Source organism: Mirounga angustirostris, unplaced genomic scaffold, assembly GCF_029215605.1.
Source record: "Mirounga angustirostris isolate CCGP_5_RB_7025 unplaced genomic scaffold, mMirAng1.0.hap1 SCAF_6, whole genome shotgun sequence".
Taxonomy (NCBI): Eukaryota; Metazoa; Chordata; class Mammalia; order Carnivora; family Phocidae; genus Mirounga; species Mirounga angustirostris.
In genome coordinates this window covers 106,385,123-106,400,384 of record NW_026991714.1, presented here as the reverse complement: position 1 = coordinate 106,400,384, position 15,262 = coordinate 106,385,123, and the positions used below count along the sequence as shown (strand labels likewise).

Here is a 15,262-nt window from a genome sequence, read left to right as displayed (position 1 = left end):
TGAGTCGATCCCAGGGCGAGACCTCTCTGCTTCGGGTCACCTAGCGTTCTCTGGTGTGCCGCCTCAGCCCTTCACGAGGAAGCCCTGCAGGTGCATGGTGCCAGGAGGTGGGGTGCACATAGACAGCAAGGTGAGGAGCAGGGTGGGCTCCTTCCACAGAATGTCCACGGGAGGGGCTGAGCTGCAGCAGATGATGCTGGGGGCCACCTGGCCGAGATGATGTGGTGGCACCATTCACTGCTTCCCTGACCCCTGATTAAGCACTTTCCATGTGTTAAGTCATGAAATGCTCACAGTGACCCTGTGAGCATCGTGCATAGTCATCATCGTCATCATCATTGGTTCTCTTTTACAGATAAGGAAACTGAGGCCAGAAAGTTGGCGTGACCTATCTGTGGTCACATGGTTGGTGATTTGCCTACCTTCCTTAGAATCAGGGCTCGTTCTTATTCTTTGCTTTTTGGCTCCAGAACACAGCTGCATCACTTGTCCCCCTCATTCCTAGGCTTTTTATTGTGAAATAAAACATGCTGGAAAAAAATGTATGTAAAAGTATAGCTTAGCCATTTATTGGTTCGTTTTGAAATGCTGGCCAATCTGCTGAGATTTTGGGTTAACTTGAGGCTGATGTCAGTCCAGACGGTTGGACCCCATCCTCTAAGGGGTCCCTCACTCCCCCCACAAGCTCCACACCCCTCACCCACCTCTGCTGTTTCAGAGTTGAATTTACCAGATCATATTTATAGTTAAGAGGTCCTGTCTAGATTGTCAGTCTTCAGGGGATCTGATTAAACTGGAACTTGCTTTTATTTAATCACTTAAGAGGAATGGAGCCACTCCTGTCCACTCAAATCCAAAATGCTGAGGGCCCTCATTTCTGAGCCATGGAAGGAACCCTGCAGGGTGGGCTCTGCATTAAGAAAATCATTTGACTTGAAAAATCTGAATTTGTAAGACAACCTAACAGGTACCCTGACAACCATTGAATATTAACGAGCCCAGAAGTGCACCTGGGCCCGTAGGGGAAGCAGGTGCAATTCATGTGGAAATGTCTCACCCACGTGATGCACATGGGAACACAAACCTGCACCAAGTCCCCGGGTTGGGTGGGGGAGTTGTTTTACTTGACCCCAGGTCAGGTCACTGAGCAGCAAGATCTTCCGCCAACTCAAGTGGGTTCCTTAGAAGCAGAGAGGGCCTGTCCCCTGCCATCAGGTATCCCATAGTTAGCTCCTACAGCGTGCAGAGAACCGGGAGCTGCTCTGGGGAGAGGAGGGTGTCCACGTTCCTGCCTTCACGGTGCTTCTGATCTAGTCAGAGGCGTACAGTTTAATGTGTGTGACTTGACTGAAAGGAAAACAGCTTCTTCCCCCCGATTCTAACGTACATTATCGTGTAACTTCTTATTAGAGGAAACTGGGAAGATAGAGGAAAGTAGAAAGAAGAAAAGTCACATATAATCTCCTCAGTTCCTGTTCCCCTTTTGTTAAGCATGTATATATGTGTATGTGTGTGTGTGTGTATATATATATATATATATTAAGCATATATATATACATATATATATATGGGCCCTTACAACTCCAAACTACCTGGCACTGTGATACGTGATGAGTCTGGAAGGGCATTGTAGTGCGGGTGAGTTTGGGAAGGGGAGAGGTGAAGGGACAAGTCAAGAAGGAGTTTGATCTCAGACTGCCAGAGGACTGGGCCCTGGGCGGTGGGGTCCCAGCCTGAGGCTCGCTGAGCTGGAGAGACTGCTGTGCCTCTGGGTGGCAGGGGAGGGGTGGCTCAGGGGCCTGGCTGTCCATCACTGCATGAGTCTGTCTCCACCCACGTGCTCTGGAGGGGAGCCCAAGGACGTGGCACTCCGGCTGGCTCCTCCCTTCACCTTTGGCTATGATTTTGTTCTGCGGGAAGAGCTCAGGGGCAGCATGCAGCACAGTCCTCCCGGGACGGCTCTGCATCACCTGGCTGCCTTTCTGTCTGTTAGATTCCAGGTGTCTGTCATCCTTCTCTGAGCATCCCTCTCTTCTTTCTAACTTTTTGTACCTTCCAGATGTCTCCACCACCACAGATTTTTCTTGAGACTGCCCGTGGCCACCAGGCCCAGGTTCTCCTCCCTGAGGAGTCTGAGGTTGGCCTGACATGAGGCCCCTGCCCAAGCCCCCTCGTGCCCTTGTCACAGCGGACGGCTCCCCACCCCCCCACCCCCCCTGGGCCAGCAAGTGCATGGTCCCCGCCTTGCTCCCAGCCTCCCCACTCCCTTTCTAATGGCTTGGGTTTGCAGCGGCTTCATTTCCATGGTCATTGTACATCACTGTATATACTGGTAGATATAAAAACTGATACTTTATATTGTTTCTTCTGGGTGACTGTTGTCCCAGGAGCCACTTCTTTTCCTCCTGGGGAGTCTGGAGACCCCACCAGGGTTTGTTCATTGCACATTTTGTTACAGCGACTCCTCTCACGTTATGAAACTCTTTGTGCTTTTTCCCTGCCTGTGTCAGCGTTCATAGTTCGGGTGGACCATTCTCTGTGTCTTTGGGACTGGGCGCTTCTGTGGCCCTTGGGGGCGTGTCGTGTTTGTATTGCATGAGGTTGCGGGAAAGCCTATCACTGCCACACGAAGGTGGTGTCATCGCGTTCCCACCCAGCTCTTCATTATAGGAGCATCCGGGGGTCCCTGGCCTTTCCTGCGTGGGTGATTGCATGCCTGACTGCAGACTTGCCCCAGACCTTTCCATTGTGTCTGAGTCCCCGCAACTGTTGGCTCTGTTCCAAGGCCCTATGTAGAGGAGCCACGTCACGTGAAGCTGCAGAAGGGCTCGGAGCCGCTGGGCATCTCCATCGTGAGTGGAGAGAAGGGTGGGGTCTACGTCTCCAAGGTGACAGGGGGGAGCATCGCTCACCAAGCCGGCCTGGAGTATGGGGATCAGTTACTGGAGGTGAGTGAGAGCTGCCCCTTGCACTGCCTTCTTCCCTCTGTCCTCTCCTCCCTTCCTGGGAAGAGCTGTGCTTCCCCGGTCCCCAGCCCCCACCGCGGCACTGAGCGTGCTCTGGATGTTCCCTAGTTCAATGGCATAAACCTGCGGAGCGCCACGGAGCAGCAGGCCCGGCTCATCATTGGGCAGCAGTGTGACACTGTCACCATCCTGGCCCAGTACAACCCACACATGCACCAGCTCAGCAGCCACTCTCGGTCCAGGTGAGCGCCTGGGCGTCCCATGGGGGGCCTCCGGGCTGGGGCAGGACAGAGGGTGCAGCCCGGGGGCTGACTGTGAGTTCCGGCCATTCAGCGGCCGGAAGAGGAGAGTTGGCCAGCCCCGGATTTCGGAAAAAGAACATGGAGGAGGAGGAGGATGTGAGGTGTAGGGTGTGGAAGCACATGGCTGGATCCCCTCCCCCCGTGCAGCAGGAAGCCCCCCCCACAGGTGTGTGGTAGCCAGGAACGGAGGCCCTGGGGGCGGGATTCTCACACAGAGGGTTCTGGCCCCTGTCCATGTCTGCCCCTGAGCTGTGGGTTGCCGGGCATGCGGGAGAAGGGGGAGACCTGCCCCTGCCACGCAGCACTGCGCAGCTCAGCCAAGGGGGACAAGATGCACAAACGGAGGCAAAGGGACGGTGAATTTGTGGGCCCCCAGCCCACACCTTCAGAGAGGATCCCCAGGTTGAGGACAGGCAGATCCTACAGGGTGGACGACCTGAGTCCCAGCTCCCGAGGCATCTGCTCTTCTCCGGGCTCCAAGCCCCGTGACCCAGTCCCTCTCTCCAGCCCCACCAGCCATGGTCAGCACCGGAGAGGGGTGGCTGAGGACGGCCAGGGACCGCAGGCTGCACCTTACTCCTCCTGCCCTCCATCCCCAGCTCCCACCTGGACCCTGCCAGCACCCACTCCACACTCCAGGGCAGCAGTACCACCGCCCCAGAGCACCCCTCTGTCACTGACCCGCTGATGGAGCAGGAGGAGGGCCCCGGCACCCCCCCGGCCAAGCAGAGCACCCCCAGTTCCAGGTCAGCCAACGCTTGCTGTGAGCCTTCTGTCTGTGCGCGCCGGCCTGGGGGGTGGGGCAGGCGGTCGTGGTCGTGGCCTGAGCACACCCTGCCGGCGTCCCCCCCTTCCCCTCAGGGCCACGGCTGGCCGCATAGCAGGCTGTCAGGCCTTGGGGTGGGAAGCATGCCATTCCTTTCCTCCCGCCCTCCTGCCCTTTCTCACTTTCTTGTTTTTTCTCTTTTGTTTCCTCGTTGACTTGTTCCTAGCTCTGCCTCTCTTCCTTTCCTCCTTTTCTCAGTTACTCGTGGTCTGTCTTTAGTCTCCACCCAGCCAGGTCCTGGGCTGTGGCCGCCACCAGCAGTCGCCCCCAGGGAGCTCCGGGGTTAGAGGGTGACAGGCCAGGGTCCAGGCATGTGCAGCACGTGCTGGGAGGGCCGGAGCAGGTCACGCGGGGCAGTGAGCAAGAGTGTGGCAGGGAGCAGAGCCAGTTAAGTCAACACGTTCAGGGTGAGCAGGGGTTAGCTGTGCACATGGGGGGAGCGGGAGGCATGGACAGAGGGCAGGAGGAGGCAGGGCATGCACAGGAGCCAGAGGGAAGATGGGGAGAGGGCCGCACGGGCCAGGGCGTGCAGCCATCGTTCCGTAGGCCCGGACCAAGCCCTGGCCTCCCTCAGAACGAGGCCCGCTCTGCGTTCCTGCCCTGGATCTGTCACGTTGGGACTTGGATGCGGTCACCACAGCTGGCCTGTCCCCAGGTCCCCATCGCTGTCCCGTTTCTTCCCCTCTGAGTGCTCACCAGTGTCTCCCTCACTGTGCTGTGAGTTCCCCGATGGCCAGGGGCCCCCTCTTGGTGGCGTAGCACAGTTCCTGGGCCAGAGAAGCTGCTCTGTACACGTTGCCAAGTGGTCTGTTGTGCCCTGGGCTGTGAGACCGGCTCTGACTTTCCTCAGGCAGAACAGGGTTAGGAGAACAGGTGCCGTCCAGGTGGGGAGAGAGGCAACCCCACGGCACTCAATGGACAGCTGGGCCAGAAAGCAGGGCACTGGTTTTCATTCGGTCCCCAGCTGGCTTTCTCAACTGGGGCTGTGTTTTCACCTCTATAAACCTCAGCTTCCAGCCTGTAAACTAAGTCGCTGGAGCCAGAACCCGGATGGGAGCGCCGGGAGACCTCATGGAGTAAAGGGAAACCTGCCAGGGCATTAGCCACTGTGTAGTCTTGCATGCCCTGCTCCCCCTGTCTGTGATTGAGGGACTTTCTTTTCCTTCCCCAAAGGATGGTGGGAGATGTCAACAAGAAGACCCCAGAGCCGCGAGTCGTCTTCATCAAAAAGTCCCAGCTGGAGCTTGGAGTCCATTTATGTGGAGGGAACCTGCACGGGGTGTTCGTGGCGGAGGTGGAGGATGACAGTTTTGCCAAGGGCCCTGATGGCCTTGTGCCCGGAGACCTCATCCTCGAGGTGAGTTCTGAGCTGCTGAGCGGCAGGCCCCGCCCCTCCCCGCCAGCCCCGCGGGCTTCCTGCACCCTCCAGCGGCACGGGGTGGCTGTCGTGCCTGGCGCCCCCTGGTAGTGCTGAATGCTGCCAGGACCCTGGGGACGGGTCACAGGGCCGTGAGCGGGGCCCTGGCTTGGGCACTGGTGTCGGGAGGGAGAATCCTCTACTGTGTCAGCAGCAGGACCATGGTCTGATGGAGCGTCCTCTCCCTCTTGCTGGGTCTCCCATTTGATGGGGGAGATGGTTCATAGGTATTCAAAGACACGGATACTATAAGCAAAAGGTAGTATAAGCAAGTGAGGGCTGTAAAAACAGGCCAGCAGACCCTGGCAGAGGACTCAGCCTTACCTGCAGAGGCGAGGCATGCAGATTCCCAATGAAGGGGATCTTAAATCTCTGCCTTATCCCACAACCGCTCGCTCACTGGTGCCGGACACGCCCCTGGCTTCTGCCCTCTGAGCACAGTCCCCTGTCCTTGTGCAGTATGGCAGTCTGGATGTGCGCAATAAGACTGTGGAGGAGGTCTACGTGGAGATGCTGAAGCCCAAGGACGGTGTCCGTCTCAAGGTGCAGTACCGCCCTGAGGAGTTCACCAAGGTCAGGGGCCTGCCTGGCGACAGCTTCTACATCAGGTACCAGGGGCCAGGGGTTCCAGGGATTTGGGGCCAGGGGAGGTGCCTTCTGAGGAGACTGGTCCTGGTGAGTGTCTCTGCAACACAGAGGGCCGGACTGTGGTCCTTGTTGCTTGGGCCCCAAACCACGTGCTCACGGCTTGTGACTTAGATGCTTGTGACTTAGGGAAACTTTGCTTGAGGGCCTGCAGGACCACATGGGCTCCCTCTTTAGGGTTTGGGGCTTGGGAAATTTTGAGGCTGCAGAGCCCCATTTTCCTGTGTGCTGCACTCCTCTCCTGGTCTCCCCCCACCCCACGTCGGCAGATCCGTCTGCGGTGTGTGTGGGTATCAGGGCACGCGTGTGCCCGAAGTACGGTATGACTTGTGTGCAGGTGGGCACAGGTACCAGGTGTTTTCTAGAAGGAGCTCTAGCTTCCTTCATGTTCCCTAAGCTCTGAGGCCACAGAAAGGAAAAAGCACCGAGCAGCTATGTACTGTGAGATACGGTCTCTGTCTCTAGGACACCCTCCTGGGTGGGAGATGACATATGTCCATCCTGGGGAGTTTCCCTTCTGTAGGAACCATTGACCTTGACTTGGCGGCAGGGAGGGAAGGCCCATTTGGAAGACGGGATATGGTCCTTGGCAAGACGTTCTGTATCTGATGGATGTGAGGCAGCCCTCGTCCCCAGGGAGCCCCTAGTCTTAGGGGAGGCAAGACAACGTTGTTCTGTTACATAAAGCCAGGGGTTCCCTTCTCTGGGAACTGCCCCCAGCATGGGGAGAGGTGGGTCCTGATCGTGGTCTGGGGAAAGCTCAGAGCAGGAGAGCTGTCTCAGGAGACTGGCTGCCAAAGTGTGCGGCTGGCTGGTCTTCCAGCAGCCGGTAGCCTCCTCCTGATCCTGTCCCCTCTGTCTCCTGGCCCAGGGCCCTGTATGACCGGCTGGCGGAGGTGGAGCGTGAGCTGAGCTTTAAGAAAGATGACATCCTCTACGTGGATGACACCTTGCCTCAGGGCACATTTGGGTCCTGGATGGCCTGGCAGCTGGACGAGAATGCCCAAAAGATCCAGCGTGGCCAGATCCCCAGCAAATACGTGTAAGTGTTCATGTCTGGGCTTGGAAGGGGCGGCGCCCACCCCTGGAGCTGTCCCACAGGATCGGGGCTCAGTTTGCTGTGCACCCTGGCGTATGGTCTGTACGTTTTGCCCAAACCGCTTGTCTAGAAAGCTGCTTCTAGTGCAGTGCAATGGTGTACGTAAGTCAGTGCTCTACAGAAGAACCGTGGCAACTTAGGAAACATGACTTTTTTATTTTTAGCAGATTTATTGAGATATATTCCTATACCATGCAGTCCACCCAAAGGGTCCGATTCAGTGGCTTTCGGTGTACGCACAGCCGTGCGCCACCATCCCTACTGTCATTTCAGAGCTTTCTTGTCCGCTCAGAAGCAGCCCTGCATGCGTTAGCTACCCCACCTGTCCTTCCGTCTTTCCTGCCCTGCTCCCCCACCCGGGGCAGCCACGACTCTACTTTCTATCCCTGTAGATTTCCCTGTTCTGGACTTTCCTGTGAATGTGGCCTTCTGTGCCTGCTTTCTTGCGCTTTACATAGTGTTTTCAAGGTCCTACCGTGTCGTGGCGTGCAGCCGTGTTTCATTCCCTTTTGTGGCTGGAAGTCTCACTTGTCATGTCACCAAGGGAAAGCTGTCCCAGCACTTCCTTTTGACTCTGACCTGAGTGTAGGAACTGGCCTGCTCTGAGAGCGTCCCCCAGCTCTGGTGCGTGGGTCCCCCCACGGCAGCACTACTGAGGGGTCCTCGGTGGTGTGGGTGGGTGGCATAGCCAAGAGACCTGCCGCAGAGCATCGGAGGAGCCTGGGGTCCTGGCTTTCCCCTCCGCATGGGCAGGGCGGGGTGGGCAGGAGGCGGTCGCTAGGCCCTTCCCAGCATCACCGTTCCCTGTGCCTGCAGGATGGACCAAGAATTCTCCAGGAGACTCAGCATGTCTGAGGTCAAAGATGACAACAACGCTGCAAAGACGCTGTCGGCGGCCGCACGCAGATCCTTCTTTCGAAGGAAACATAAGCACAAACGCAGCGGGTCCAAAGATGGGAAAGACCTCCTTGCCTTGGACACCTTTTCCAACGACACCATTCCACTCTTCGAAGGCAAGTGGCCGAGCTCACTTTTCCAGCAGGCTGTCAGAATTAGGCTTGCCACTGACCACAGAGACCGCACAGCAAGGACTTAGACAAGATAGAGGTTCACCCTGCTTTTGTACCAAAGTCCCGGTCGGGGTGGTGGTACTGCTGTCCTCAGGGTCTGCCATCTGTAGGGCGTGGCTTCCACGGTCAGCACGTGACGTTGCGGCGCCAGCCATCACATCCCGATTCAGGCAGCAGGAAGGAGGATGGGGCCAAATTGTGCCGCAGCTGAGTGTGCCTCCTTAAACTGCTTCCCTGGAGGTCCCACCCTGCAACCTCGACTCACTGCATCAGCAAGAGAGCCTGGAAAGGCGGGGTTTTAGCTGGCACCGTGCTGGCCTCAGTAACGTAGGTTCCATTAGTACAGAAGAAGGGAAGGATGGATATCGGACAGGCAAAAGCAGTCTGTGCTCAGTGCATTGCTTCTGGTTTCTTTGGGGGTTATTGTAGGCTGTTTGGTGGTAACCAAGAGCCACCAGTCTCTGGAGATCTTTGGCCTTTTCTGGCTTCATTCCTGTGTCCATGAACGATTCTTTTTTTTTTTTTTTTTTTTAAAGATTTTATTTATTTATTTGACAGAGAGAGACACAGCGAGAGAGGGAACACAAGCAGGGGGAGTGGGAGAGGGAGAAGCAGGCTTCCCGCTGAGCAGGGAGCCCGACGCGGGGCTCGATCCCAGGACACTGGGATCATGACCTGAGCCGAAGGCAGTCGCTTAACCAACTGAGCCACCCAGGCGCCCTCCATGAACGATTCTTACGAGATCTTCCTGGGCCAGGCACCGCACGAGGGCCAGAGCTGCAGATTAGGGAGTGTTAGACATCCCCCGGCCGATTGTCCTTGGAGAAAGCATGCCTTTGTCCTGGAAAGCAGGAGGCTCTTAGGACTGCCGCTCGTGGGTTCCTGGTGTGTGTCCAGTGTCCTAGAATGTTGCCCTCCCGGGCAGGCAGGCTACAAAGCCGGCAATGAGCAGCACACGATAGGACAGCTTATTTCATCCTTCCCTGCTCCCTTTTATATATATATATATTTATTTATTTTATTTTATTTTTTTCAATTTATTTGACAGAGAGAGACACAGTGAGAGAGGGAACACAAGCAGGGGAGAGGGAGAAGCAGGCTCTCTGCCGAGCAGGGAGCTCAATGTGTGGCTCGATCCCAGGGCCCCGGGATCATGACCTGAGCCGAAGGCAGATGCTTAATGACTGAGCCACCTAGGCACCCCACCTTTTTTATTTTTTAAATGAAGGCCTTAGGCCCTGGGAGTTGAGTAAGTCCCACCCTTGTTCGTGGCCCACTGTCCCTCTGTCAGGACGGGATGGCAAACCCCAGCTGGTGGGCCACATCTGTTTCTGTATGGCCTAGAGCTAACAGTGGATGTTTACATGTTTAAATGTAGTAAGAAAGGCCGTCTGTAGATGTGTACACCTTCTGGCAATAACAGTTGCTTGATATGGCCGTTTTTTCTTTCTGCAAAAAAATGCTGTTGGGATTTTCAGAGGGATGGCATTGAATCTATAGATTGATTCGGGTAGTATGGACATTTTAACAATACTAAGTCTTCCAGTCCATGCGCACAGGATGTCTTTCCATGTATTTGTATCTTCTTTGATTTCTTTTTGCCGTGTTTTGTAGTTTTCAGTTTGCAAGTCTTTCACTTCTTTGGTTAGGTGTATTCCTAAGTATTTTATCCTTTCTGATGTTAGTAAGTGGGTTTGTTTTCTTCATTTCTTTTTCAGAATGTATGTTGTTAGTGTATAGGAGTGCAACTGATTTTTGCATGTTGAATCTGTATTCTGAAAGTTTGCTGAAATCGTTAGTTCTAACAGGTTGTGTGTGTGTGTGTGTGTGTGTGTGTGTGTGTGTATTCTCTAGGGTTTTCTACATCGAGATCTGTCATCTGCGAACAGATAATTTTACTGCTTGTTTTCCAATGTGGATGCCTTCTTTCTTTCTCTTGTCTAATTGCCCTGGCTGGGATTTCCATTACTGTGTTGGATAGTCATGGCAAGTGTGGGCATCCTCGCCTTTGTTTCTGATCTTAGAGGGAGAGCTTCCTGTCTTTTGCCTTTGAATGGGATGTTAGCTACAAGCTTTTCATACATGGTTTTTGTTACGTTCAAGTAGTTTCCTTCTGTTCCTACTTTGTTGAGTGTTTTTATCATGAAAGGGTAGTTAATTTTGTCAAATGCATTTTCTGTGTCAGTTGAGATGATTATGTGGTTTTTGTCCTTCATTTTGTTAACGTGTATGACATTGATTGATTTTTGTATGTTAAGAACCATCCTTGCATTCCAGGTATAAATCCCACTTGGTCATGACATATGATCCTTTTCATGTGTTGCTGAATTCATTTTGCTAGTATTTTGTTGAGGATTTTTGCATCTATGTTCATAAGGGATATTGGCCTGTAGTTTTCTTGTTGTGTCTTGGGATGAATTTGGAAGTGTCCCCTCCTCTTCAGTTTTTGGAAGAGCTTGAAGAGGACCGGTATTAATTTTTTTTAAGTGTTTGGTAGAATTCTCTGGTGAAGAAGCCATCTTGTCCTAGGCTTTTTCTTGTGAGGAAGTTTTTCTATTACTTGCAGTCTCCTTACTTGGTATAGCTCTGTTCAGATTTTTTTTTTTTAATTTCTTCATGATGTAGTCATGATACATTCTATGTTTCTAGGAATTTATCATTTCTTCCAGGTTGTCTGATTTGTTTACATGTAATTGTTTGTAGTAGTTTGCGATAAACCTTTTCATTTCTGTGGAATCGGTTATCATTTCCCTTTCTTCTTATTCCAGTGATTTAAGTCTTCTCTCCATTTTTCTTCATTAGTCTAGCCAAGAGTTTGTTAATTTTGTTGATCTTTTCAAAAAACCAACTCTTGGTTTCATTGATTTCTTTTCTAATTGTTTTTCTATTCTCTGTTTATCTCTGCTCTTTATTGCTTCATTCCTTCTGCTCATTTTGGGTTCAGTTTGTTTTTTTCCCTTGATCCCCCAAGTGTAAGTTGGGTTGTCGATTTCTTCTTTCTCAGTGTCTGCATTTACCAATACACACTTCTCTCCTAGTACTGCTTTTGCTGCAGTAAGTGTCCATATGCTATGGTTTTGTCTTCATTTGTCTCCCGAAGTTTTCTGAATTGCCCTCTGCTTTTTTTCTTTGACACCTTGATTGTTTGAGAGTGAGTTGTTTAATTTCCATATATGAGTCTATTTTCCTGTTTTCCTTTTGTTGTTGTATTCCAGTTTCCTTCCATTTTGGTCAGAAAAGATACTTTGTGTAGTTTCAATCTTTCTTAAGTTTGTTTTGTGGCTTAACAGGTGGTCTGTCCTGGAGGTGGTCTGCCCTGGAGAATGCTCCCTGTGCACTTGAGAAGGATGTGTCCTCTGCTGTTGCTGGGTGGAGTGCTAGGCGCTCATCTGTGAGGCCCATTTGGTCCATAGTATTTGTGGTTCAGTGCTCTTCCTTATTTTCTCTCTGGTTGTTCTATCCGTAATGAAGGTGGGGGCATTGAAGTCCCTACAAATACTGCGTAGCTCTCTGTTTCTCCCTTCATTTCTCTCAACGTTTGCCGCACATATTTGGGAGCTCTTGTGTGAGGTGCATGTGTGTTTGTAATTTTTGGATCTTTCTGGAGAATTGGCCTTTTTATCATTACGTAATGTCCTTCTTGGTCTCTTGTGAGAGCTTCTGCCTTAAAATCCATTTGGCCTGCTGTAACTGTGGCTGCCTGCTCGCATAAGATTCCTAACTGCCTGAAATAGCTGTACTCTTTCACTTTCATTAGCCTGTGTGTGTCTGTAGATCTGAAGCGAGTCTCCCCTAAAGAGCATGGAGCTGGATCTTGTGTATTCGTCCATTTAGCCAGTCCATTCACATTTAAAGCAATTACTGATATGGGAGGACTTACTCTTGCCACTGGAATTGTTTTCTGTATGTCTTGGGTTTTTTTTTTTTTTTTTTTTTTTTTGGTTTTTGGCCTTTGTTTTGTAGTGACAGGTTTTGATTCCTTTCTCACATCCCTTTGTGTATATTTCACAGATATTTTCTTTTTGGCTACTATGCAATTACGTAAAACATCTTAAAGTTATAACAATCCATTTCATTATTTTTTTTTTTACGTAAGCTCCACGCCCTCCATGGCCCCGTGCTGGAACCCACGCGGGGCTTGAACTCATGACCCTGGGATCAAGACCTGGGCTGAGATCAGACACTTAATCAACTGAGCCACCCAGGTGCCCCTGTAACAATCCATTTTAAACTGATAACAACATGGGGCACCTTGGTGGCTCAGCCGTTAAGCGTCTGCCTTCGGCTCAGGTCATGATCCCAGGGTCCTGGGATCGAGCCCCGCATCGGGCTCCCTGCTCCGCGGGAAGCCAGCTTCTCCCTCTCCCACTCCCCCTGCTTGTGTTCCCTCTCTCACTGTGTCTCTCTCTGTCAAATAAATAAATAAAATCTTTAAAAAAAATAAAAAAAAAATAAACTGATAACAACTTAATTTCAGTCTCCTATACAAATTCCATGTTACACCTCTGTGTCCCCCTCCCCTTGATGTTGATGACACCTTTATATCAATGTATATATTAGCATAGATTTATAATTACTTTTGTGCTGTTGCTCTTAAAAACCTACTCCAGATTTAAAAGTGATTTACATACCTATATTACATTACTTTCAGATTCTCTATTTATATGTACATTTATCCTTCCTAAGGAGCTTTACATTTTTGCTGGTTGGATTTAATGACTTGTGAGATGCTCTGTGGCTCTCTAATTTTGTAATTATGAGGACTCCCAACGAAGCAGATTGTTCAGGAAGGAACAGGAATCTTCTAAATTGGTATCCCACTGCGTGGAGTGTTACTAGTCGTTAGAGGAGAGTATGATTCTTGCTCAAATAAGTTGAAGGCATAGAGAATTACTGTCCATACAGAGGGAAATGGGTGAATAGATGCAGTGTACTCATGCGTGGGAGGTTCAGAAGGAATACAGGAGAGCAAGATGAATCAATAGGGATGCATTCTAGAAACATAACACTGAGTGAAAGAGGGAGGTGCAGAATGTTGACGTGAGAATAACAAACATCTGGAAGGATATCCTTCCAGCTTCTAAGGCTGGTGGGGACCAGGATGGATTGGAGAAGGGGTGTCAGAGGAGCTGTTTGACTTTACCTGTAACGTTCTGATTTTTAAAAGAGGGATGTGTTCGTCTTCTCCTGGAGAAAGTCCTTTGCCCTGAGACTCCTCAGAGGCTTTAGTCAGAAATGCACAGGCATTCCTGGATGGTAGATGTGGCTACCAAACCCTTCCCTGCCGACCGGAACAGATCAGCTGGCCACCAGGTTGAGAAATGCTGTAGAGAATGCCATGGAGGTATACATGGATAATCATCAGTCCTTAAAAAAAAAAAAAATACATGTGTTGGTGTGGGTGAGGGAGGGGAGAGACTGCGTTTGCTTCCCCCTCAGGTCTGCCCACAAGCTTGTTCCTAGTGGAGCCCGGGCTGCACTTGGCCCCACGCCGTGTGCTCACCCACAGCCCCATCGCCAGTCAGGCCTTGTCGTTTGGCGGTGTGCAGGCCTTCCGGGCAGAGCCTCCCCTTGACCCTTCCCCAGAGGCCGCCCCAGCCCACCCTGCCCTCAGCCTGCTGTCCTGCCAGGCTTGGCCAGGGCTGCAGCTCCTGCTGCGCCCCTCCTGTGGGCCTGCCATTGGTCTCTTCATCCTCGGGGCCAGCACAGGATTCCTTTAACCCCTCTGCTCTCTGGGACCTCTTGCTCTGTTGCCTGGAGTTGTCGAGAGCTCTTGCATGGCCATTGGGGCTTTTCACGAATTTCTGTCTTGTGACACTGGTAAGCCTGTGTTTTGTATTCTTTCCAAAGTTTCTGAGGTGCCAGCACGGTGACCGATACTGAGGAGGTGCTGGTGTTAGGCCATCTCTTTTGGCAAGGACTTGTTTATTCATTCGGGAAAGGGGGGGTGTCCTACGCAGATTGCCGAGGCTATTGGTTTGACTTCTGTAACCGAGACCAGATAACAGTGGCCAAAGCGTGATTTCTGCGTCCCGTAAAAGTCCCAGCTGGTAACATGGCTCCAGGAAGACAGCTCTATCCTAGCAATCATCCGGAGACCCAGGTCCCGTTGGTCCTGTAGCTCTGCCATTCTTCTGAAGGTTGTCCTCATCAGCAGGGTCCAGGCTGGCTGAGCAGCCCCGGTCTTCTCCTTTTTAGCCCCTGGGAAGGGGGCAAGGAGGTGGGAGCTTCACTTCTGCCCACTGGGTCACATGACCACACCTGCCGGCAGGGGACGTTGTCTCTCTAGAGAGCAGACAATGGATAGTGATGTCAAGGGGAGCAGGCCTAAGACACGTGAGGAAGAATCGGAGCAGAAGGAAGTGCTGGAATGACTGCTCTAGGGTGTTCCCAGAGCGAGGACACTTGTGCTGGGCTGCAGGAGTGGCCGTGCCCCGGCGTGCCCGGGACAGGGGGGCTCTTCGCGCTATACCTGGGCAAGTCCCAGGTGAGCCGTGCTGAGCCACTCACCCGGCCTGGCTCGGGATTTGTGGACTGAGGGGGCGGACCTCCCTGGGGTGAGCAAGACCAGGGCAGCTGTGGGCCCCTGGCCTCCCTCCCTCCGCTCCGGGTGCGTGCCTGTGACACTGCCCCTCTCTCCCTCAGATTCGGTGAGCCTCGCCTATCAGCGGGTCCAGAAAGTAGACTGCACCTCCCTGAGGCCTGTCCTGATCCTGGGGCCTTTACTGGACGTGGTGAAGGAAATGCTGGTGAATGAGGCGCCCGGCAAGTTCTGCAGATGCCCCCTCGGTAAGGGGCACCCTCAGTGCCTGCTGGCCTCTGCCTGCCGGTCTCCTGGGGCTGGGTCCCTCGGTGTTTCAGAGCCCTCCTGACTCGGGTCACAGCAGTGTGTTTCTCTGGGAGGAAGGACAGGAGGACAGGTCTTCTGCACAGGGTT

At 52.6% G+C, this 15,262-nt stretch overlaps 1 protein-coding gene across 9 annotated transcripts in view; it reads left to right on the top strand.

Moving 5' to 3' along the window:
- Positions 1–15,262, top strand: part of DLG5 (discs large MAGUK scaffold protein 5) — a 216,337-nt gene that overhangs the window by 98,959 nt on the left and 102,116 nt on the right. For 8 of the 9 annotated variants that reach the window (XM_064594864.1, XM_064594863.1, XM_064594866.1 and 5 more), the window contains 8 exons: positions 2,786–2,948; positions 3,075–3,208; positions 3,868–4,014; positions 5,268–5,451; positions 5,971–6,119; positions 7,028–7,198; positions 8,072–8,268; positions 14,971–15,114. In XM_064594864.1, the coding sequence (XP_064450934.1) occupies positions 2,786–2,948; positions 3,075–3,208; positions 3,868–4,014; positions 5,268–5,451; positions 5,971–6,119; positions 7,028–7,198; positions 8,072–8,268; positions 14,971–15,114 (1,289 nt within the window). The remainder of the gene's footprint in view (positions 1–2,785; positions 2,949–3,074; positions 3,209–3,867; positions 4,015–5,267; positions 5,452–5,970; positions 6,120–7,027; positions 7,199–8,071; positions 8,269–14,970; positions 15,115–15,262) is intronic. The other variant, XM_064594867.1, reaches the window with a different exon arrangement.